This window comes from Lemur catta, chromosome 1, assembly GCF_020740605.2.
Source record: "Lemur catta isolate mLemCat1 chromosome 1, mLemCat1.pri, whole genome shotgun sequence".
In the NCBI taxonomy this organism is placed as follows: Eukaryota; Metazoa; Chordata; class Mammalia; order Primates; family Lemuridae; genus Lemur; species Lemur catta.
The window spans coordinates 223,891,853-223,909,415 of NC_059128.1; the positions used below are offsets into that span (position 1 = coordinate 223,891,853).

The following is a 17,563-nucleotide window of genomic DNA, read 5'->3' on the forward strand; positions in this document are numbered from 1 at the left end:
AGTATATTGTTTATACCATTGCTGAGTAAATCTTTCTTGAACTCTACTTTCTTATTACTGCACCACTCAAAAACCTTTAAAAGTTGTACTACCTCTAAAATAGGCTTAGGATTCAAACTCCTTAGACCAACATTTAAGACCCTATAATTTGTGTTTAACTTTCAAGCCCTTTTACTGCTTCCTCCTCATACCCTTCATTCCAGGCAAGCTGATCTACTCAGTATGCAATAATCATATCTCGTACTTCCTTCTTACCCATGTTATCATTCTCAGCCAAAATGTCCTCCCAGTTGCTTTCTTTTTGGGGGTTAATACTTCCCACTACTTAAAGGTCATTTCAGAGCTCAAATCCTCTGGTTACATTTCATGATTGCTAAATTGTCTTTTGCCTTTGTTTGTATTTCCTTAGTACTTTTCTTATCATTTCTCCCATATTGCCTTGTTGTGTGTGTGTATTGTGTATGTGTATGGATATGTATGTGTGTTTAATTTCTATATGCTATTTTTTATTTCCCCAATTAGATTATAAACTCCTGGTAAATAAGTATCATGTCTTATACTTGCTTGTGTATCCTGTGATATTTAACATAGGGTTAACTAAGAGGGTGACAAACTTCTAGAGTTGCCTGTATTTGTTTATCTCTGGTCACCTCATTCTGAAAATGACTTGAGGTAGCATATAAAGATATAAACAGTTTTTCAAGATAAGATACAATAAAAGGGACTGAGAAGGAAGAGAAAATAAGGATACTACAAAAAAAGATTAAACCCAGGAGTAAGGTTAGTGTCTCAAGGAGAAATCACAGTATCCTGTAGTTTATTCGAAAGAAGGCCCACTCATTTGCTCTGAGCTTTCTGTCAGCCATCAGAAAGAGGGAATCACAACCATGTGCATGAATTACAGTGTCCATATTTTAGGAGAAAGGAAGAAAGAAAAATCACCTGCTCAAAGCAAGAATAGTTATATTTTTTAAGTATTGAGGCATGTAAGAAATTTCTTCTGTGTTCCCATAAAGAGAACACTGTATATTTGTGAAACAGACATTACTTTTTTACAGCAAACATTATAATGTGTTGTATAGGGTTTTTATTTAGCTGATTCTCATTGTCAGTGCATAGGAAAAGAACTATGTCCAATTCACTAAAACTACCAATACAAGGAGCTAAAATGCAGTCCCAGTCACACAGCTTTCTGATGATCTGTTCTTTTCCAAGGATGACACTTAGCGTATCTAGACTAGAGGAGTGAGTGGATTGCATAAGGAATTCATTTTCACTTTAGATCAAAACAAAAATACGTTTCAGTTCTTGATTAATAAAATAAAATTATATGGCACATACTTAGTCACTGTATTCTACAATGTTTGGTGGGAAAAGCTAAGAGTAGCACTACCCCGACCTTATTTATTCTTCTCCTGAGGCAATTTGCTTTCAACCCTTTTAGCTTATTCTTTTGGTATTTCCTCAGTATCTAAATATCATGCTTACATTGCATTTTGGCTTTTTATTTGTTGCATTAACTATTGACTTTCTTTATGCTGACAGGGTTTAGCTCTCTTTATTCCCTCTGCTTTCACAGCATGTACGCATATTTTCAGTACACAACCCCTCCCCATTCTCCTGATGGAATTTAATTTTAATTTTGGTTAAGTCAATTCAGTGCTTACATTTTTATGACTACAAATTCTATTAGAGCTGAGATGTGTTACTTTTATTTTCCTCAACATCTTTCTGTTTTTCCTAGAGTTGATAATTGTGTTTTCATTGCTGTTACTTAGTTTTCTTTGTATTTATCAATGTAATTTCACCCTAGATTTACTGCCATTTGTCCCCATCTCCTCTCAAGATGTTTAATTTGTATAAGTTTCATTTTCATGAAGAAAATTCTCCTAGAGTCCCTGACCTGCTCCTATATGAACCAGTTGCCCTGTACTACAAGATACTGTTTTCATCCTAGAATATTTCCCTTCACCTCTCTCCTGTATTAGATATCCTGTTTCTTGTGTTCTATGTCTTCCTTTTCTTGGTTTTGTGCCATCATTCTGATGGAATAAATCATTCAGTAGCTCCCTGCAGAAAGATAGATGGGAGGTAAATTTATTAAAAATGTCTTTTTGTCTCTTATACCTGATTAATATAGAATTCTAGGCTGAAAATAATTTCCATTCAAAACTGTGAAGACATTGGTCTCTTGCTTACTTTGTAGTTCACAAGTCTAAAGCTATTCTGATTCCTGATCCCTTGTATGTAATCTGTTTTCTCCCTTCCCTTCCCCTCTCCCCTCTTTTCCTCCCTCCCTCTCTCCCTTCCTGTCTCAGTTCTGAAATTTTATGATCATGTGATTTTGTGTGGATCTACTTTCCTTTATTATGCTGACTAGTCCTTTGAATCTAAGAAATTGTACTCATCAATTTTTGGAAATTCTGTTGAATTTTTTTTTATCATTTTCGTTTATCATTTTTCTCTTTTGTCGTATTTCTGAAAATCCTGTTATTTAGATGTAGGACCTTCTGGATTTGTTTCTCTAATTTTCTTACTGTTTCTATTCTTTTTGCTATACTTTGGGAATATTTTCTTCATTTCATCTTCTGACCCCAAAATTGAGGTTTTCATTTTTGCCATCATATTCTTAATTTTTAAGGAATTATTTTTTTTCCTTGTCTCATGGATAGATTTTCTTAACTTCTTTCTCCAAGGATAGTGGTAGTAGTTTTGTTTTTGGAAGTTTTTTTATAATGAGTTTTTCTTTATAATTTTTTATTTCTGCTGCAAGCTTTCTGATTGGCGATATTCGCTGTTAAATCTTTGAGTACTTTACATTTTTTCCTTTACTAATCTTTTCCAAATTATCTTCTTCCAGTAGGTTTTCATCCCTTCTTTAATGTTAGCCGTTCTTCAGATGAATGTTAATTCTTGGTTTACTCTTCATGTTTAAGGGAAGGGTATAAAAAGCTTGGTGGGTGGAACTTACCAACTGAGTTTCATTGCATGGTGATCTTATTGAGTTTATTGTTGGTAGTCCTCATGTTGATATCTTTAGTTCCTCTTGGGATGGTCAGATTTTTGAGAGAAGGCTTCTCATTTCCTGTGTGGAAGATAGAAGGCCTTTTACCAGCATTCTGTAAGCTGAGTAGAGGAGAGGCTTCAGACATTCAGAAAACATATATTCACTTGATCACCCTTGTTTTGGAACGGTACCCTTACTTGTGACTATAACTGGTGTTCCGTAATCCAGAAACACTTCTCCAAAGAATAAAACTAGTTTTCTGTTGGGGTAACAAAAAGTGTGGTGCTGAGGAGGGAATCTATGGATGAAATTGTTTCTTAAGCAACTTTCATCTGTTCCTCCTTATCTCAGCTACCACCTCCCTCCCACCCCCATGACCATCTTTTCCAGAGGTACCTGATGCTGTTAATTCCTGAGCCTTTTGAAGATTCTGCAGAGTAAGTTCTGTTGGTTCTTGGCTTTCCTTACTGCTGGCTTAAGATCAGCTTTCTCAGATCTGTTAAGTCAGTTACCACTTATTCATCTGCTTTTCAGCTTCCAAAATTAATTTTATTGCTGCTGACTCCTGTGGTGTTTTTCCTATTCTTGTGTTTTGTGCTTTAAAAAAATGCCTTTATTATAGCTTTAGTGGTGTTTCAGAGTGAGTGAAAAGGTGTGTGATCAAAGCCCATGTCTTTGCCCAGATGTCCTGACATATTTATTACTATTTAGCTTTTAATGAAATGTAGATAGGCAGTTTTGCTAATTAAAGGCAAGTTTGTCATCATCATCACTAACTTTATATGTGAAGGGCATTAATTTTCTCATTTACTTCTCATATTCTTATGAAAAAGGTACTGTAATTATCTTTACTTGATAGGTGAGGGAAATTAAGACTTAGAGGATATGGGGAACATGCATAGGGTCACACATCCAAGAAATAATAGGATATCTAACTGCAGAGGCTAAGTGCTCTTAACCATTGGGTAGCACTGCCTTCTTTATAATCAACATGAGCTAAGCTGGAGTTAAGACTGTTATGCCTAACCAGGGCACATGATTAAATGGAAAGCCAGTCTATCTTTATACTTCTTCTTCTAGGATGTTACCACCCACAGTGAAGCTGTAGGTCCATTAAGTCTGTCCCATATCAGAGGTGTAGCCCTATAATCAACTTAGGGCCTCAGAGGCAAGGGGAAGAAGAAGAAGTTGCAGGAATGATTGGGCCCTGCAGCCTTGATGGCAGCTCCATGGGTGATTTCCACCATTCTGACTGTATGTATTTCACCATTTTAGAGATTTGTGCTGCAGTGATATGTCAGCAGACTGTTAGGTGCTGGTTGTATGTTGTGGTGTCTGACTTACTTGGTAGGGAGCTGCTGATGACTTCAAGCTGGGTGAATGAGGTGTGATGAATCACCCTTTTATTCTCCCTTTTGTTAAAGCTGAAGGAATTGAAGAATCTGCAGCAGCAATACTTACAGATTAATCAAGAGGTCACTGAGTTACGTCCACTGAAGGCTCAACTTGAGGACTATCAAGATAAGACAAAAACATTTCAGATTATGCAAGAAGAGCTCAGGCAGGAAAATGTCTCCTGGCAGCATGAGCTACATCAGCTCAGGTATGATAATTCCTCCTTTTCAACCCTTTTATTTTCATTTTAACTTTTTATTTTGAAATAATTGTAGGTCTATAGAAAGTATAAAAATAGTGCAGAAAGCTTCTATGTACCCTTCCCCCAGTTTCCTCCAGTGGCAACATCTTGCATAACTATAGTATATTATCAAAACCAGGAAACTGACATTGGTACAATTCACAGACCATATTCAGATTTCACCAGTTTTACATGCACTCATTTGAGTATTTGTGTTCTTAGTTCTATGCAGTTTTGTCACATGTAGATTCATGTAAGCATCACCACAACCAAAATATAGAATTGTTCCATCATGACAAATATTTCCCTTGTGCTACCACTTTATAGTCACATTCCACCATCCCCTACCCTACCCTCATCACAGCTCTAATGTCCGGCAACCACTAATCTGTTCTCCATTCCTATGATTTTGTCATTTTGAGAATTTTTTATAAATAGAATCATGCAGTGTGTAACCTTTTGAAATTGGCTTTTTTCATGCAATATAATACCCTGAAATCCATCAGCATTGTTGTGTGTATCAATAGTTCATTCCTTTTATTATAAATACTGTTCCTTAGTATGAACGTGCCACTTTAACCATTCACCCACTGAAGGACATGCACGTTGTTTTTAATTTTTAGCAATTATAAATAAAGCTACTGTGAACATTTCAATACAGATTTTTATGTGAGCATAAGTTTTCATTTCTCTGGGATAATTGCCCAGGGGTGCAAATGCTAGGTCATGTGGTAAGTGTATGTTTTGTTTTTTAAGAAACTACAAAACTGTTTTCCATAATGGCTGAATATCTTTTTATGTGTTTATTTGACATTCATATGTCCTCTTTGATGAAATATCTGTCCATATGTTTTATCCATTTTCTAATTGGGTTAATTTTTTACTGTTAAATTTTACTGTTATATATTGTATGTATGAGTTCTTTGTTAGGTTTGTGGTTTATAAGTATTTTCTCCCAGTTTGCAGCCTGTCTTTTCATCTCCCACAAAAAGGTCCTTTTAATTTTGATGAAATCCAATTTGTTGATTATTTTCTCTTTATCATTCAGATTCAGTATTTTCTATTGTTCTATCTTCAATTTCTCTGATTTTTTCCTCTATCACCTCCATTCTGCTACTGAGCCCATTGAGTTAGCTTTTTATTTTGAATATTGTATTTTTTGGTTCTAAAATTTCCATTCAGTTCTTCTTTATATCTTCTATTTCTTTGCTGGAATTTCTGTACCTTTTCCAGTGTGTTAGTAATTGCTTATTGAAGCATTTCTGTGATGGCTGTTGTGAAATCCTTGTCATATAATTCCAACATCCGTGTCACCTCAGTGTTGTAACCTGTTGATTTCCTTTTCTTAATCAAGTTATGATTTTCCTGGTTCTTGGTATGATGAATGATTTTCAGTTAATATTATTTAAATTTTCTGCTTTAGCAAGCTTCCACAGATACCACACAAGCAGGGAAAGGGAGATATTACCGTATTACCACAAGATAAAGGGTGAAGTCCAGGGACCCCAGTCAGCCTCTGTTGATACCCCTAGAGGGAAAGGGAGTCCTGATACTACCAGGGGGAAATGGAAATCCAGGCTCCCCACATGGCCTCTATTGATGGGGCGGGGCCATTTTACCTGACAACAATCCCAAGGAGTAGATAGTTTATTACTATTTTATTGATGAGGCCCAGAGAGATTAAGTAACTTTTACTCAGTGTCTCACACCTAGTATGTGATAGAGCCAGCATCTGAGCCTGGGTCCTTCAGAATCTGCAGTTGCATTCTCATAACTGTGATGTTATACTGCATCGGGGCACTGCTCTTCTGAAAAGTGGTTTCCCATGGTCCACGTAATCTGACCTCATTCCTCCCCATCCTCATTTCTCACCACATCCGCTCTACACACTGTCTCCTACAGCCATTCTAAAATTCACTATGTGCATTCATACTTGTGCCTCTTGCTCAATTTGTCCCTGAACATGGAATGCTTTTCCCATTATAGAATATGGACTCATTGTTTGGGTTCCAGACCAACTGCCGGCTTTTCTATGGAATCTTTCCAGTCCTGCCAATTGGAATTCTTTTTTTAGTTCTGCATCATTCTTGCTGCACAGTATTGTTTATAATATAAATTTCACTCTGTTTATGTATTTTCTTTACTACATCTCTAACAGCCCATAACACTGTTTTAAATATGGAACTATTCACCTTTATCTCATAAGTATATTTTTACCTGTGATTATGTCACGTTTTTTCTAGGATGGAGAAGAGTTCTTGGGAAATGCGTGAGAGGAGAATGAAGGAGCAGTACCTTATGGCTCTCTCAGAGAAAGATCAGCAGCTCAGTCATCTGCAGAATCTTATGAGGGAAATGAGGTCTTCTTCCTCTCAGACTCAGCCCCTCAAAGTGCAATACCAAAGGCAGGTGAGTAATTTCAATGCTGATTGCTACTCAGAAGTAACCACTACCCAAAAAGTATCAGCTTCCTACAATTATTAATATGTGCCCATTTGTCACTAGTAGGCAAGCCATTATGACTTCCTGTGGGGTGGACAGGGTTTCTAGAGGGAAAGGATTAAGCATGAGCAATCTTAGGAGAAAATTTCATCAATGTTTGTGTCCTGGCAGGCATCCCCAGAGACAGCAGCTTCCCTAGATGGGTCACAAAACCTGGTTCATGAGACAGAACTTCTTAGGACCCAGCTCAATGACAGCTTAAAGGAAATTCACCAAAAGGAATTAAGAATTCAGCAACTAAACAGCAAGGTAAATGTTTCCTGCCACACTGGAATTCAGCTGCTTTTTTCCATGACTGAAAGCAAGAAGGCAAGTAGAAGCTGATTCAGCATAGGCTCCCAGCTGTCGTATATTTTAGGGTGGAGAAGTTTTATCTTTCTCAAAAGCTGGGCTGCTTGTTCCAAAGCACTGGACACAAGGCCCTTTCCTGTGCGTTGCCCTGGGAGGGCCCTTGGGAATGGTTTGAAGAAATCCATACAGTAAGAATAAAGAAGCCAACTACTTAAGGAAGCTTTCTTTCCCCGTCTGTGTCACTTGTTAGCAATGTTGAGGTTACTCCCCACTCTACCCTCTCACGAATCACTACCCTCCTATTGTTCTCTGACTATTCAAAGTATTCTCCAGTGACCCCTCCCCTAGTTCTGCCCCCTTCGAGGAACCCAGCTAGGTAAGCTATGACAGAACTAGAAGAGATTTAAGAGATCCAGTCAGAATCTGGTGTTCAGAGATCAGCTTTGAGGAGAGCTATGAATGCCCTCAAATTGTATGCACAATGGTGTGTGTGTGTGTTTCTCATCACAAGAACTCATCAGTTCATCAAGGGGTCAATGATCCAAAAATTGCAAACATCAGTAGCCTATTTTCACAGATGAGGAAAAAGGCCCAGAGGTATTAAGTAACTTGCCTAAAGTGTTAGGAGGAGATCTGAGATAAATGTGATCATGTGTTTAGAAAAGCACAGTGCCTGCTATATGTAGAAGGTACTTACTAAATGTTTAATTCAATTAATTGAGAATGAAGTGTCAGAGGCTAACATTATTAACTTTAGCAGAGAAATTTCCATTTTTTAAGTTTGCAGATCCAAATAAATTGGTAAAATTGCAGACCCTTTGTTGGGGGATTTGTCTGGGAGTTTTCGGAGGGACTCCAGAGTAGCTTCCACCCAGTTCGCCTTCCAGCTAGTCAGCTATTTCCAGAAGTTCCACCCTTCATAGCTCTGTAGCCCATCTTTCCATAAACGGGGTTCCGTCTGAGCCCTGTTACATTTACTCTCCAAACATTAGGTAGACTGTGAATCGCTCTGGACATTTGTCTCTCTAGGATAGTGTTTTAAACTGAAATTCAGAATTATTAGTAGATAATGAAATCATTTTGATGGGTAGCAACTAAAAAAATGTAAATGTTTTATTGAAGTAAAACATACAGAAAAATACACAAATCATAAGTATAGCACGGTATATTTTCACAGAATGAAGATGCTTGTATAACCACCACTTAGATCAAAAATCAGAACATACCAGAACCCCAGAAGTCCCTTGTATCTTCTTTTGACTACTACCCCCTTAGAACTACATATAAATGGAGCCATATTTTCTCTTTTGTATTACTGCATTTATTTTGTGAGATTCATACATGTTGGATATAGTGTGATTTTTCCATTCTCATGCTGTGTGTATTATAGGCATATACCATAATTTCTGTTTTCTACTGTTGAAGGACATTTGGGTTTTTCCAGTTTGGGGCTATTGTAAATAGTGCAACCAGTGTTTTTACAAAGCAAAAGAAACAGGATAAAAAATATATATGTAATATATAATAAAGAGTATATCTTACTTTGACGAACTTTAAAGTTTTGTTTTCTTGAGACAGGGTCTTGCTCTGTTACCTGGGCTAGAGTGCAATGGCGTCATCATAGCTCACCTCAAATTCCTAGGCTCAAGCCATCTGCCCAAGTAGCTAGGACTACAGGCATGTGCCACCAGGTCTGGCTAATTTTTCTATTCTTTGTAGAGACAAGGTCTTAGTGTGTTGTTCAGATTGGTCTTAAACTCCTGGCCTCAAGTGATCCACCTTCCTTAGCCTTCCAAAGAGCTAGGATTATAGGCTACTGCCTTCCTCCTCTCACGTACCTGGAATAGCCTATTCTCTTAGGTTGCTTATGGGTTTCTGCTTCATGGATTTTTACTTAATATACCAGACACCATAAAACAAAAGTTTCCTGCTACTCCTCCAGAATTGTTTTCCTTTCTTGTTCAAAACAATTATGCACTTTCTCACTTTGGAGGAACATACAGTGCTATTGTAGCTGTTGTTGAAATAAGGTCTTACATAAGAAGATTAGATCTTTAAAACTCAGGACAGTTAGCCTAAGCACTGCTTATAGTGAAAGAGTTCTTAGGATGGTGCTTATCTTCTCCTCTGTTTTAGTTTTCTCAGCTACTCGAAGAGAAAAACACCCTTTCCATTCAGCTCTGTGATACTAGTCAGAGTCTTCGTGAGAATCAGCAGCACTACGGTGACCTTTTTAATCACTGTGCAGTCTTGGAGAAGCAGGTTCAAGAGCTGCAGGCAGTGAGCAAGAAGAAGGTGAGAGGCTGGAAGAAGTGTGATGAAAGTGAGTGTGAGTGATGAAGCGTAAAGAGCTATGGAAGAGGCCAACGCAGTTAGGTGGGAGAGAAAGAGAGTGTTAACTGAGGTGGAAAAAGGTCTGAGAAAAATTACAGAGTCAAGGGATTAGAAGAAAAAAGATCAGTGGGATGATGGGAGAGAAATCAAAGAGTGAGAAACAGTGATGACAGAGGCTTTTGGAACTCTGAGAAAGTACTGATTTTGCTTTAAGTAATGAGAAAACTGTAGGAAGATTTGGACCTGAGAAACAAAACGGACAGCACTGTTGACAGCAGTGAGGAGGGCAGTGTTAAAGTAGGAGGAGCCTGAGAATTCATATGGAGATGAATAGGACAGGTAGGAACAGAGGGGTTGGGGGGGGGGGGCTGGGGAGCAGGAAAGGATCAGAGTAGCTTCTGGAAAATCCATGAGCATCTGCTAGATAGAAGCAGACTTAAACTTTTAAGAGGAGAAATTTAAGAATGAGAATCGGGGAGAAAAATCTAATCAAGGGAAGAGTTTTATATAAGTGATTAACCTGCTGGAGCAGAAGTTTCTCACTTCTAATTTGGACTTGAGGAGAATTATAAGAGGGGATATTTCTCCCCATGATTTCTCATTGTCTCTGATGTTAAATAAATTCTTATTTTGCTCAAGTACACTTTCTTAAGAGCTTTCATCACTGAATTACTAAGCTTATGCTTCTTCTAGGGGCCACTCAATACAGATGTTGCTCCAGGAGCTCCCCAGGAAAAGAATGGAGCTCACAGACAGAATGATCCTGAGGAACTGAGGGAGCCACAGCAAAGGTAGGGAGTGGGACCGTCCACCCTGGAGCATATACTACATGGACAGAAACTGGGTGGTCAGGAGACTGGGGCTGCAGTAAGCTATGATGATGCCACTGCACTCTGACACTGGGTGACAGAGCATGACCCTGTCTCTTAAGAACAAAAAAAAAGAAAGAAAGAAAGAAATGGGGTTGGTAATCTAGATTGACCTGAACCTCATAGAGTGGATTTACTATGTCTTCTTATCTTATTGACGTCACAGAAGTGAGGTAGGGATTAAATAGTAACAATAACTAGCAATCGTGTGGGAAAAGTTTGTAAAACAAAAACAGCAACACTAACGTACGTACACCACTAACGAACACTCTGGTATTAAAATGGAAGGTAGTCAGTTCCTAAAACCTCTTAAGATATTTTCTACAGCTTCATTTAATCTCTCCACAGCTATGCTTTTAAGATACTCTTCGTGTTCACACAAGCTTCTATAAATTTCTCTGCTTTCTAACCTTAGAAAGACTTAAAATCCCTTGTATTAGCAACTGTGTTCTTCACCTAGTGATGCTGTTTGTTTTCCTTTTATCCTGAAGCTTTTCTGAAGCCCAGCAGCAGCTGTGCAACACTAAACAGGAAGTGAATGAATTAAGGAAGCTGCTGGAAGAAGAACGAGACCAAAGAGTGGCTGCTGAGAATGCCCTCTCTGTGGCTGAGGAGCAGATCAGGCGGTAAAGACTGAGGGAGAGAGCCTGTGTTCACTTCTCATCCTTTCATGTACTTTTCAGGGGCCAGACTTAGGATTAAGATGCTTTCCTCATCTTAAGAAGAGCGCTGCAGTGAGTTTAGGGTCATCGTGGTCACCTAAGAGAACACTGTACTTGTGGAGTCTTGGAGGGCCAGTACTTTCCCAAACAATGATATCTACCATTGACTGACAGCTTCCTTCATATAATATGAAATAAGCTATGAAAGATATCTTATTTCATCTCAACAATAACTATATGAGGTAGGGGTTGGGTTCTTTAGAGGGACGACAAGTAAATGACAACCTCATTCCCTATCTGAAATCTGAATTAATTGAAATCTTTCTTTAAAGATGAAAACATGCTGGGCGCGGTAGCTCACGCCTGTAATCCTAGCACTCTGGGAGGCCGAGGCAGGCGGATCGTTTGAGCTCAGGAGGTCGAGACCAGCCTGAGCAAGAGCAAGACCCCATCTCTACTAAAAATAGAAAGAAATTATATGGACAGCTAAAAATATATATAGAAAAAATTAGCCGGACATGGTGGCACATGCCTGTAGTCCCAGCTACTCGGGAGGCTGAGGCAGGAGGATCGCTTGAGCCCAGGAGTTTGAGGTTGCTGTGAGCTAGGCTGATGCCACTGCATTCTAGCCTGGGCAACAGAGTGAGACTCTGTCTCAAAAACAAACAAACAAACAAAAAAAAACATATGGAAGACTAAAAGACTACTTTATAAAGCTGATATTAGCTTTTGATTTGTTGACAAATGCACTTCCTAACCCTGAACTTCCCCTCCCAGTCACAGGCAATGTTGGGCCTGGGCAGGCTTTCCTTGCAGAAGAACCTGCTTTTGCCAAACAGTGAATTGTACTTCTGTGGGCAGTTTGCTCCAAGGTCGATTTGTAAGGTTAGAGCTGTACCTCCCTAGTTCTTCCTTCCCAACTCACCCAAGTCAAGAGACTCACTATGCATGAGAGGGTAGAGAGTAGCTGCAAGTGTTTTGCTGCTGGAAGTCCCTTTACACAGAAAGAAACATTAGAAGCAGGCACTTATATCTGGGGAGGAAGAGCCAACTATGTATATTGTCTCTTTTTCAGGGATTGGCATTTGTGATATTAATGCCTTCTTGCAAAGTTTAGTTGTCAGAGGTGGCAGCCCCAATGAGCAGGTTTTATTTGAGATACCTTTCTTTCTCTCCAGCGTATTTATGATTGTTCATTGGGCCTTGGTACGCAACTTTGAGGATGGGCTCTGTGGGAACACAGCACAGTCTCGTGTGGTGTCTTGCTGTCTCTGCCAAGCATTTTCGCGCCTGTGCACCCATGGCTGTTTCTCCTCCACTTGCTTTGGAATTGTTTAGACCTGTGAACCCTGGCCTGTGGAGAGGTTAATTGCCTCCATGTGTGATTAACCTGTCCCAAACCAACTGAGACTGTAGGTAACTCCCAAGCCTGTGGACATTCCACATTAATCCAAGCTTAGCCCCTCTGCAATTCCCTCTTTGGCCCTGATGCAGAATGGAAATTAGGGTAGCTGATTACGTGCTGCCTATCCAGGCCAGGTACTGCCATTTTAGTGTTAGAACTTTACATTTACCCTATAGTGCATGTGGAACTCAGTGCCCTTGAAGTTTAAAAGCAGCCAGTACTGTTTGCCTCACCAGTACCTACAGACATCTCATCCTTCCTCAGCCTACAGAATTTGACAGAGTGACCTCATAGTAACAGACCTTGCTGTTCCAGATCAAGACCACCTCTGAAAGGCTTATCACATGGAGGAACAGACACAGAAGGTGTGCTCTGCAGTCCTGGCTCTTAAGAGGGAAGCAGGCAGGAGGGAACTAGGCCATGCATGCCCTCTTTCTCTTTCCAGACTCACAGATCAGTTAAGATGTTCCTTCTCACCTGGAGAAAAGAGCGTGACCTGCAATAAGAGACCAGGAATATTAGGCCAGTGGATATCCCTTCATGAGGAGGAAACATGAGTAGAGGAAAGAGTTCCCTCCTCCCTGTCCCAATTAAAAAGTGCATCCCTGGAGGCAAATGCTTGGTCACGTGTGCCGTTACCTGCAGCTCCTTTGTTTCAGTTTGTCAGAAACCATTGAGTAAAGAATGGCAGCCTCTTCATAAATGGAGAAGTTCCAGTATTAAAAAAATAAGCAAATCAGCAAAAAATGAGGTGAAAAGCAATAGAGGCTGCCAGTTCGGTTTAATTCTAAGAACCCCACAAAAATTTTTCTTGGTTGCTTTTGCCAGTTAGCCTTTTATAAATGAAAAAATAAATGTAATGAGTTTCTCCAACTCAAGTGTGGTATACTGGCAAGAAAGAGCATGAGGCTTAAAGACAAGCCTGGGTATTGAATCTGGCTCTGCCGCTTACTGGTTGTGCCACATGGGCAAGTCATTTAACTTCTTTAAGGCTTACCACTTTGAAGATAATAACACCAACCTCAAAACCTGAGGATTAAATGTATGTAAAGCACCTAACCCAGCACCTGATACATAGCAGGCAGTCAATTCCTGGTAGTTATTATCACTTGTTACTGCTGCTAAAAGAAACCCATCTGCCAATCTACTCCTGGCATGAGGACAGAGACTGTGGGAACAACCTTTGCTGTAAGTTCCCTGTGCTACCTCCTGTGGCAGGATGACTGGGAAGAGTTCACCTGACCAGCCTGTCATGCTGTGAACCAATGCCCTGCCCCTTTATTTTCTCAACACAGGTTGGAGCATGGTGAATGGGACTCTGGCCGGACTCCTATCCTTGGCTCCTGTGGCACTCAGGAGCAGGCACTGTTAATAGATCTTACAAGCAACAGTTGTCGAAGGGTAAGAAGGGAAGAAGGATAATGAGAGGGTGCTCTACTGACAGACAGGGCTGGCTATGTTGGGGGCGAAGAGTAAAGGAGGAGGAATGTGGAAATCCAGCTATTGAGCCACTGATGGATCCAACACTGGAAGGGTGTGGAAGATTGGGGGAACCTGGTGGAATTTGCCAAGTTGTTACCCCTGGAAGACTTTCCTCTTAGCAGGTATTTCTTTTCTGCAGTGGTTGGATCAACTTTGCTTAAATGCAAGACAACAGGGGAGAGAAAGGGACATATCCCTATAGGGTGCAAACTTTCTGACTATCAGATTTTTCTTTCAGACCCGGAGTGGTGCTGGATGGAAGCGAGTCCTGCGTTCGCTCTGTCATTCCCGGACCCGAGTGCCGCTGCTGGCAGCCATCTACTTTCTGATGGTTCATGTGCTTCTTATTCTATGTTTCACGGGCCATCTATAAACTTAGTCGTCACCTTTTGGACCACTCCCCTCAGAACTTGGAATTCCCTCACCTCTAACGCCAGAACTGTCAATTCCAGCGGAACAGTCTTCCCATTTACAGGTCAACTCTCCAACTCTCCGCGGAAAGTGCCTGTAAAAAGCAGAGGTGGATATGAGGTCAGGTTGGAGCTACAGGGACTGTCTGGTCTCCTTTCTTCTACTGCCCTGGGCCGGAACACTTCTGCTTAATCCAAGAAGCCTCACAGTTGATGTGTTGAGCCCAATATTTGCTCAGATTACAGGGCTCTGATCCTTTGTAGTCTTGTAAAAGATACTGAAGAAAGTCTTTCAGCCAAACCAAGAGGATGGTTTCAATAAACCTAATAATCTAAAGTCCAGTATCATTTTGATCAATAACTTTCTTTGCCTTGTTTACCTGTATTTTCTCCTGCTTCCAGGGGAATGAACACATCTCCTCATAGGACATTTGGTTAGGTCTCTTGCAGTATAAGGGGGGGGAGCTGAAAACTCCCCAGAGGTCTTAGCTATTGGATCAGAGGAGAGAACACCATCTTCTTCCCTGGCTGTTCAGACGTAACTGGAGTGAGAATTTGTGGGCCTGGACTGAAAGGATAAGCTCCCATTGCCTTTCCCTTGATCACATGTCTACTAAGGTATTAAGTGGCCCATGTCTTTCACTGAAAGGCAGGAAAAACTGGCTACAGACAGCAGGGTTCATATTAGTGTCATCCCTGTGTTATCTGGATATGCCTGGAAGGTGGCCCTGAGCCGGCCAGGGCCAGTCCTAGGTGAGGCATTAACTCCCAGCCAGAAGTCTGACTGGTCTGATGACCACGCTGCAACTCTTAGCCTCTTGAAGTACTAAGCTACTTTGGTGACAATTATTTCACTTTCTCAGCCCCGCAGTCTCTGCCCTCTGTGGTAATGGAAGGAGAATATGGAGAAGACACAATATTTAAATCTAGACCGGAAAAGGACATCCAGGATTGCATTCCATTTGTGCCTATTCCCTGCCTCCCCACCCCCACCCTTACCAGTTGGTTATTTTCTTATTACGTACATGATGTGTTCCGTGCCTGGTCTCACCACCCAAAGAGAGAAGACTGGTGGGCTGACTGATCTGCTCTAAATCTTTGTTCTCTGGTGATTAAATCTTGGTCACAGCTTCCCAGGAACTTTCCTGAATAACTGTAAAATAATAAAATTATTTTCCGAATGAAGAGTTGTGGTCAGTGTGTGAATGTTTGTGTGCACAGGTGCTTATGTACCTGTGTTTGCATGCTGTGGGGAGGAGGCAGGTTGTGAACGTGGGGATGGAGTAGCCAGGGACGCTTACAGAGGTAGAAACTACATCTTCAGGCTTCCTTCTCACTGGCTGACATCAGTAACGGCTACATGCATTTTCTAGCCTAGCCACTAGTCCTCAGGGTGATGAGTGTAGTGAGGAAATTCTATCCTAATACCGAACCAAGCAAGCTGGGCCTTGGGGCATTAAATTCATGCAGGTTCATGCGTGGTCTTGGGTAAGCTCTTGTCTGGTATATATCAAAAACATTAGGCCCCAAGGGGTCCCTCTGAGTGGGAATGAGAGAAGGGAAGTTTAATAGCATATAGCAGGTTAGATAAACATTATTATATTTGTATATTAAGTTGCTTCTTGAGAACAGGTAGCTCATTTTCTCAAGGTACAATAAGTGGCTTAATTGAACCAAGTCTGTCTGGCTTCAAAGGCCATTCTATTTCTGTGTGCTACACTTCACTACCTCATCAGGAATGAACTTGGGACATTTGCTAGGGAGAGGTGTAGTTTCTTGGTGTCATCTCCGATTACATTCTATGGTTTCTCTAGAGAATTATGTCATGGTGTGTCACAATATCTGATCTAATATCTATTTTGACATTGCATTTGGATTCCAAATGATCTAAAAGACTTTTTTTCTCCTTCTACAAACTTACTCTTCCTTAAAATAACTTTTGTGCCACCATGATAAATATTTAATAGATCAGGGAGTAGGATTGATAAATAAAACTCCCCCCAGGCATAGAATCCTTAGATTTGGAAGTAGCCTTAGAGGCTTCCTATTCCTAATACAGAAATGCCCTCCTCCATATCATGGAACGATGTCATCCAGTCCTGCTTGGGGAGCTCACCGCTGTGAGCAAACCAGGTCAGAACTCCACAGGCAATCAAGATTAGGAGAGGCTGGGTCAGAGCCAATAACAAAACACTCCTAAATTCTCAGTAGCTAAAACAACAAAGGATATTTTTTAGTCAAAGACTCCAAGTCCCTCACGTGATGAATGGGGCTCTCCTTGTATTGTCATTCACGGAGGGACCCAGGCCTCCAGAGGAGCCACTCTGCAGAATTGCAGGTTGCCTTGGTGGGCAGTGAGGGAAAAAGCGTGGTAAAGTTTGTCTCAAAGTCTCCGCCAGAAAGTGATGTCTGTCACTGGTCAGGACAAGTCACCTGAGCAACTCTGACTTCAGGAGGGAAGGGAGGGGCAGCAAATCTTGATGAAAAGTAGTGCAGGATAGCAGAAAGACTGTCCATCGGCTGTTTACCACCTGGTTCTTCCAGAATTCTCCCTCCTATCTGGAGCCAAATCTTCCTAGTGGTTAGCTCAGACTCCACACTGTCCCCAGGCAAGCTATGAATTTTTTCCCCTGCCATCTTGCTTTTTCGCTTTTGAGTTTTTCCCTTCCAACATTCAATTGATCAATGTTTATTTGAACATCTGTATGCAAACCCACTTTTAAATGCTGTGGATAACATAGGAGTGAGTTTCCTTTTTAAAATCGCCTTTCCTGTTAAGCCTTTCTTGGTTACTACAGCCCATACCAAATGCTCTGAATTCCTTTACTATATCACAAATGCAACTGCCCACCTATTTAGGACACAAATGCTGTTCTACAGCATTCTTTAATGTGTTTTCTGGTTGAAAGTTTGTTTCTCTGACTAGACTACAAACTCAGGGTAGAAGCAGTATTTCCTATGACTG

The 17,563-nt window shown here is 40.6% G+C and overlaps 1 protein-coding gene across 4 annotated transcripts in view; it reads left to right on the forward strand.

Annotated features, from left to right (window-relative positions):
• The window catches only part of GOLGB1 (golgin B1), a 68,851-nt gene extending 53,068 nt beyond the window's left edge, over window positions 1–15,783 (forward strand). For 3 of the 4 annotated variants that reach the window (XM_045540171.1, XM_045540172.1, XM_045540173.1), the window contains 8 exons: window positions 4,432–4,610; window positions 6,887–7,052; window positions 7,257–7,394; window positions 9,573–9,731; window positions 10,464–10,561; window positions 11,131–11,265; window positions 14,002–14,107; window positions 14,427–15,783. In XM_045540171.1, the coding sequence (XP_045396127.1) occupies window positions 4,432–4,610; window positions 6,887–7,052; window positions 7,257–7,394; window positions 9,573–9,731; window positions 10,464–10,561; window positions 11,131–11,265; window positions 14,002–14,107; window positions 14,427–14,561 (1,116 nt within the window). In that variant the 3' untranslated portion in view covers window positions 14,562–15,783. Of the gene's footprint in view, window positions 1–3,397; window positions 3,445–4,431; window positions 4,611–6,886; window positions 7,053–7,256; window positions 7,395–9,572; window positions 9,732–10,463; window positions 10,562–11,130; window positions 11,266–14,001; window positions 14,108–14,426 lie in introns of those variants that run through there. The other variant, XM_045540174.1, reaches the window with a different exon arrangement.
• Window positions 15,784–17,563: the final 1,780 nt, after the last annotated feature.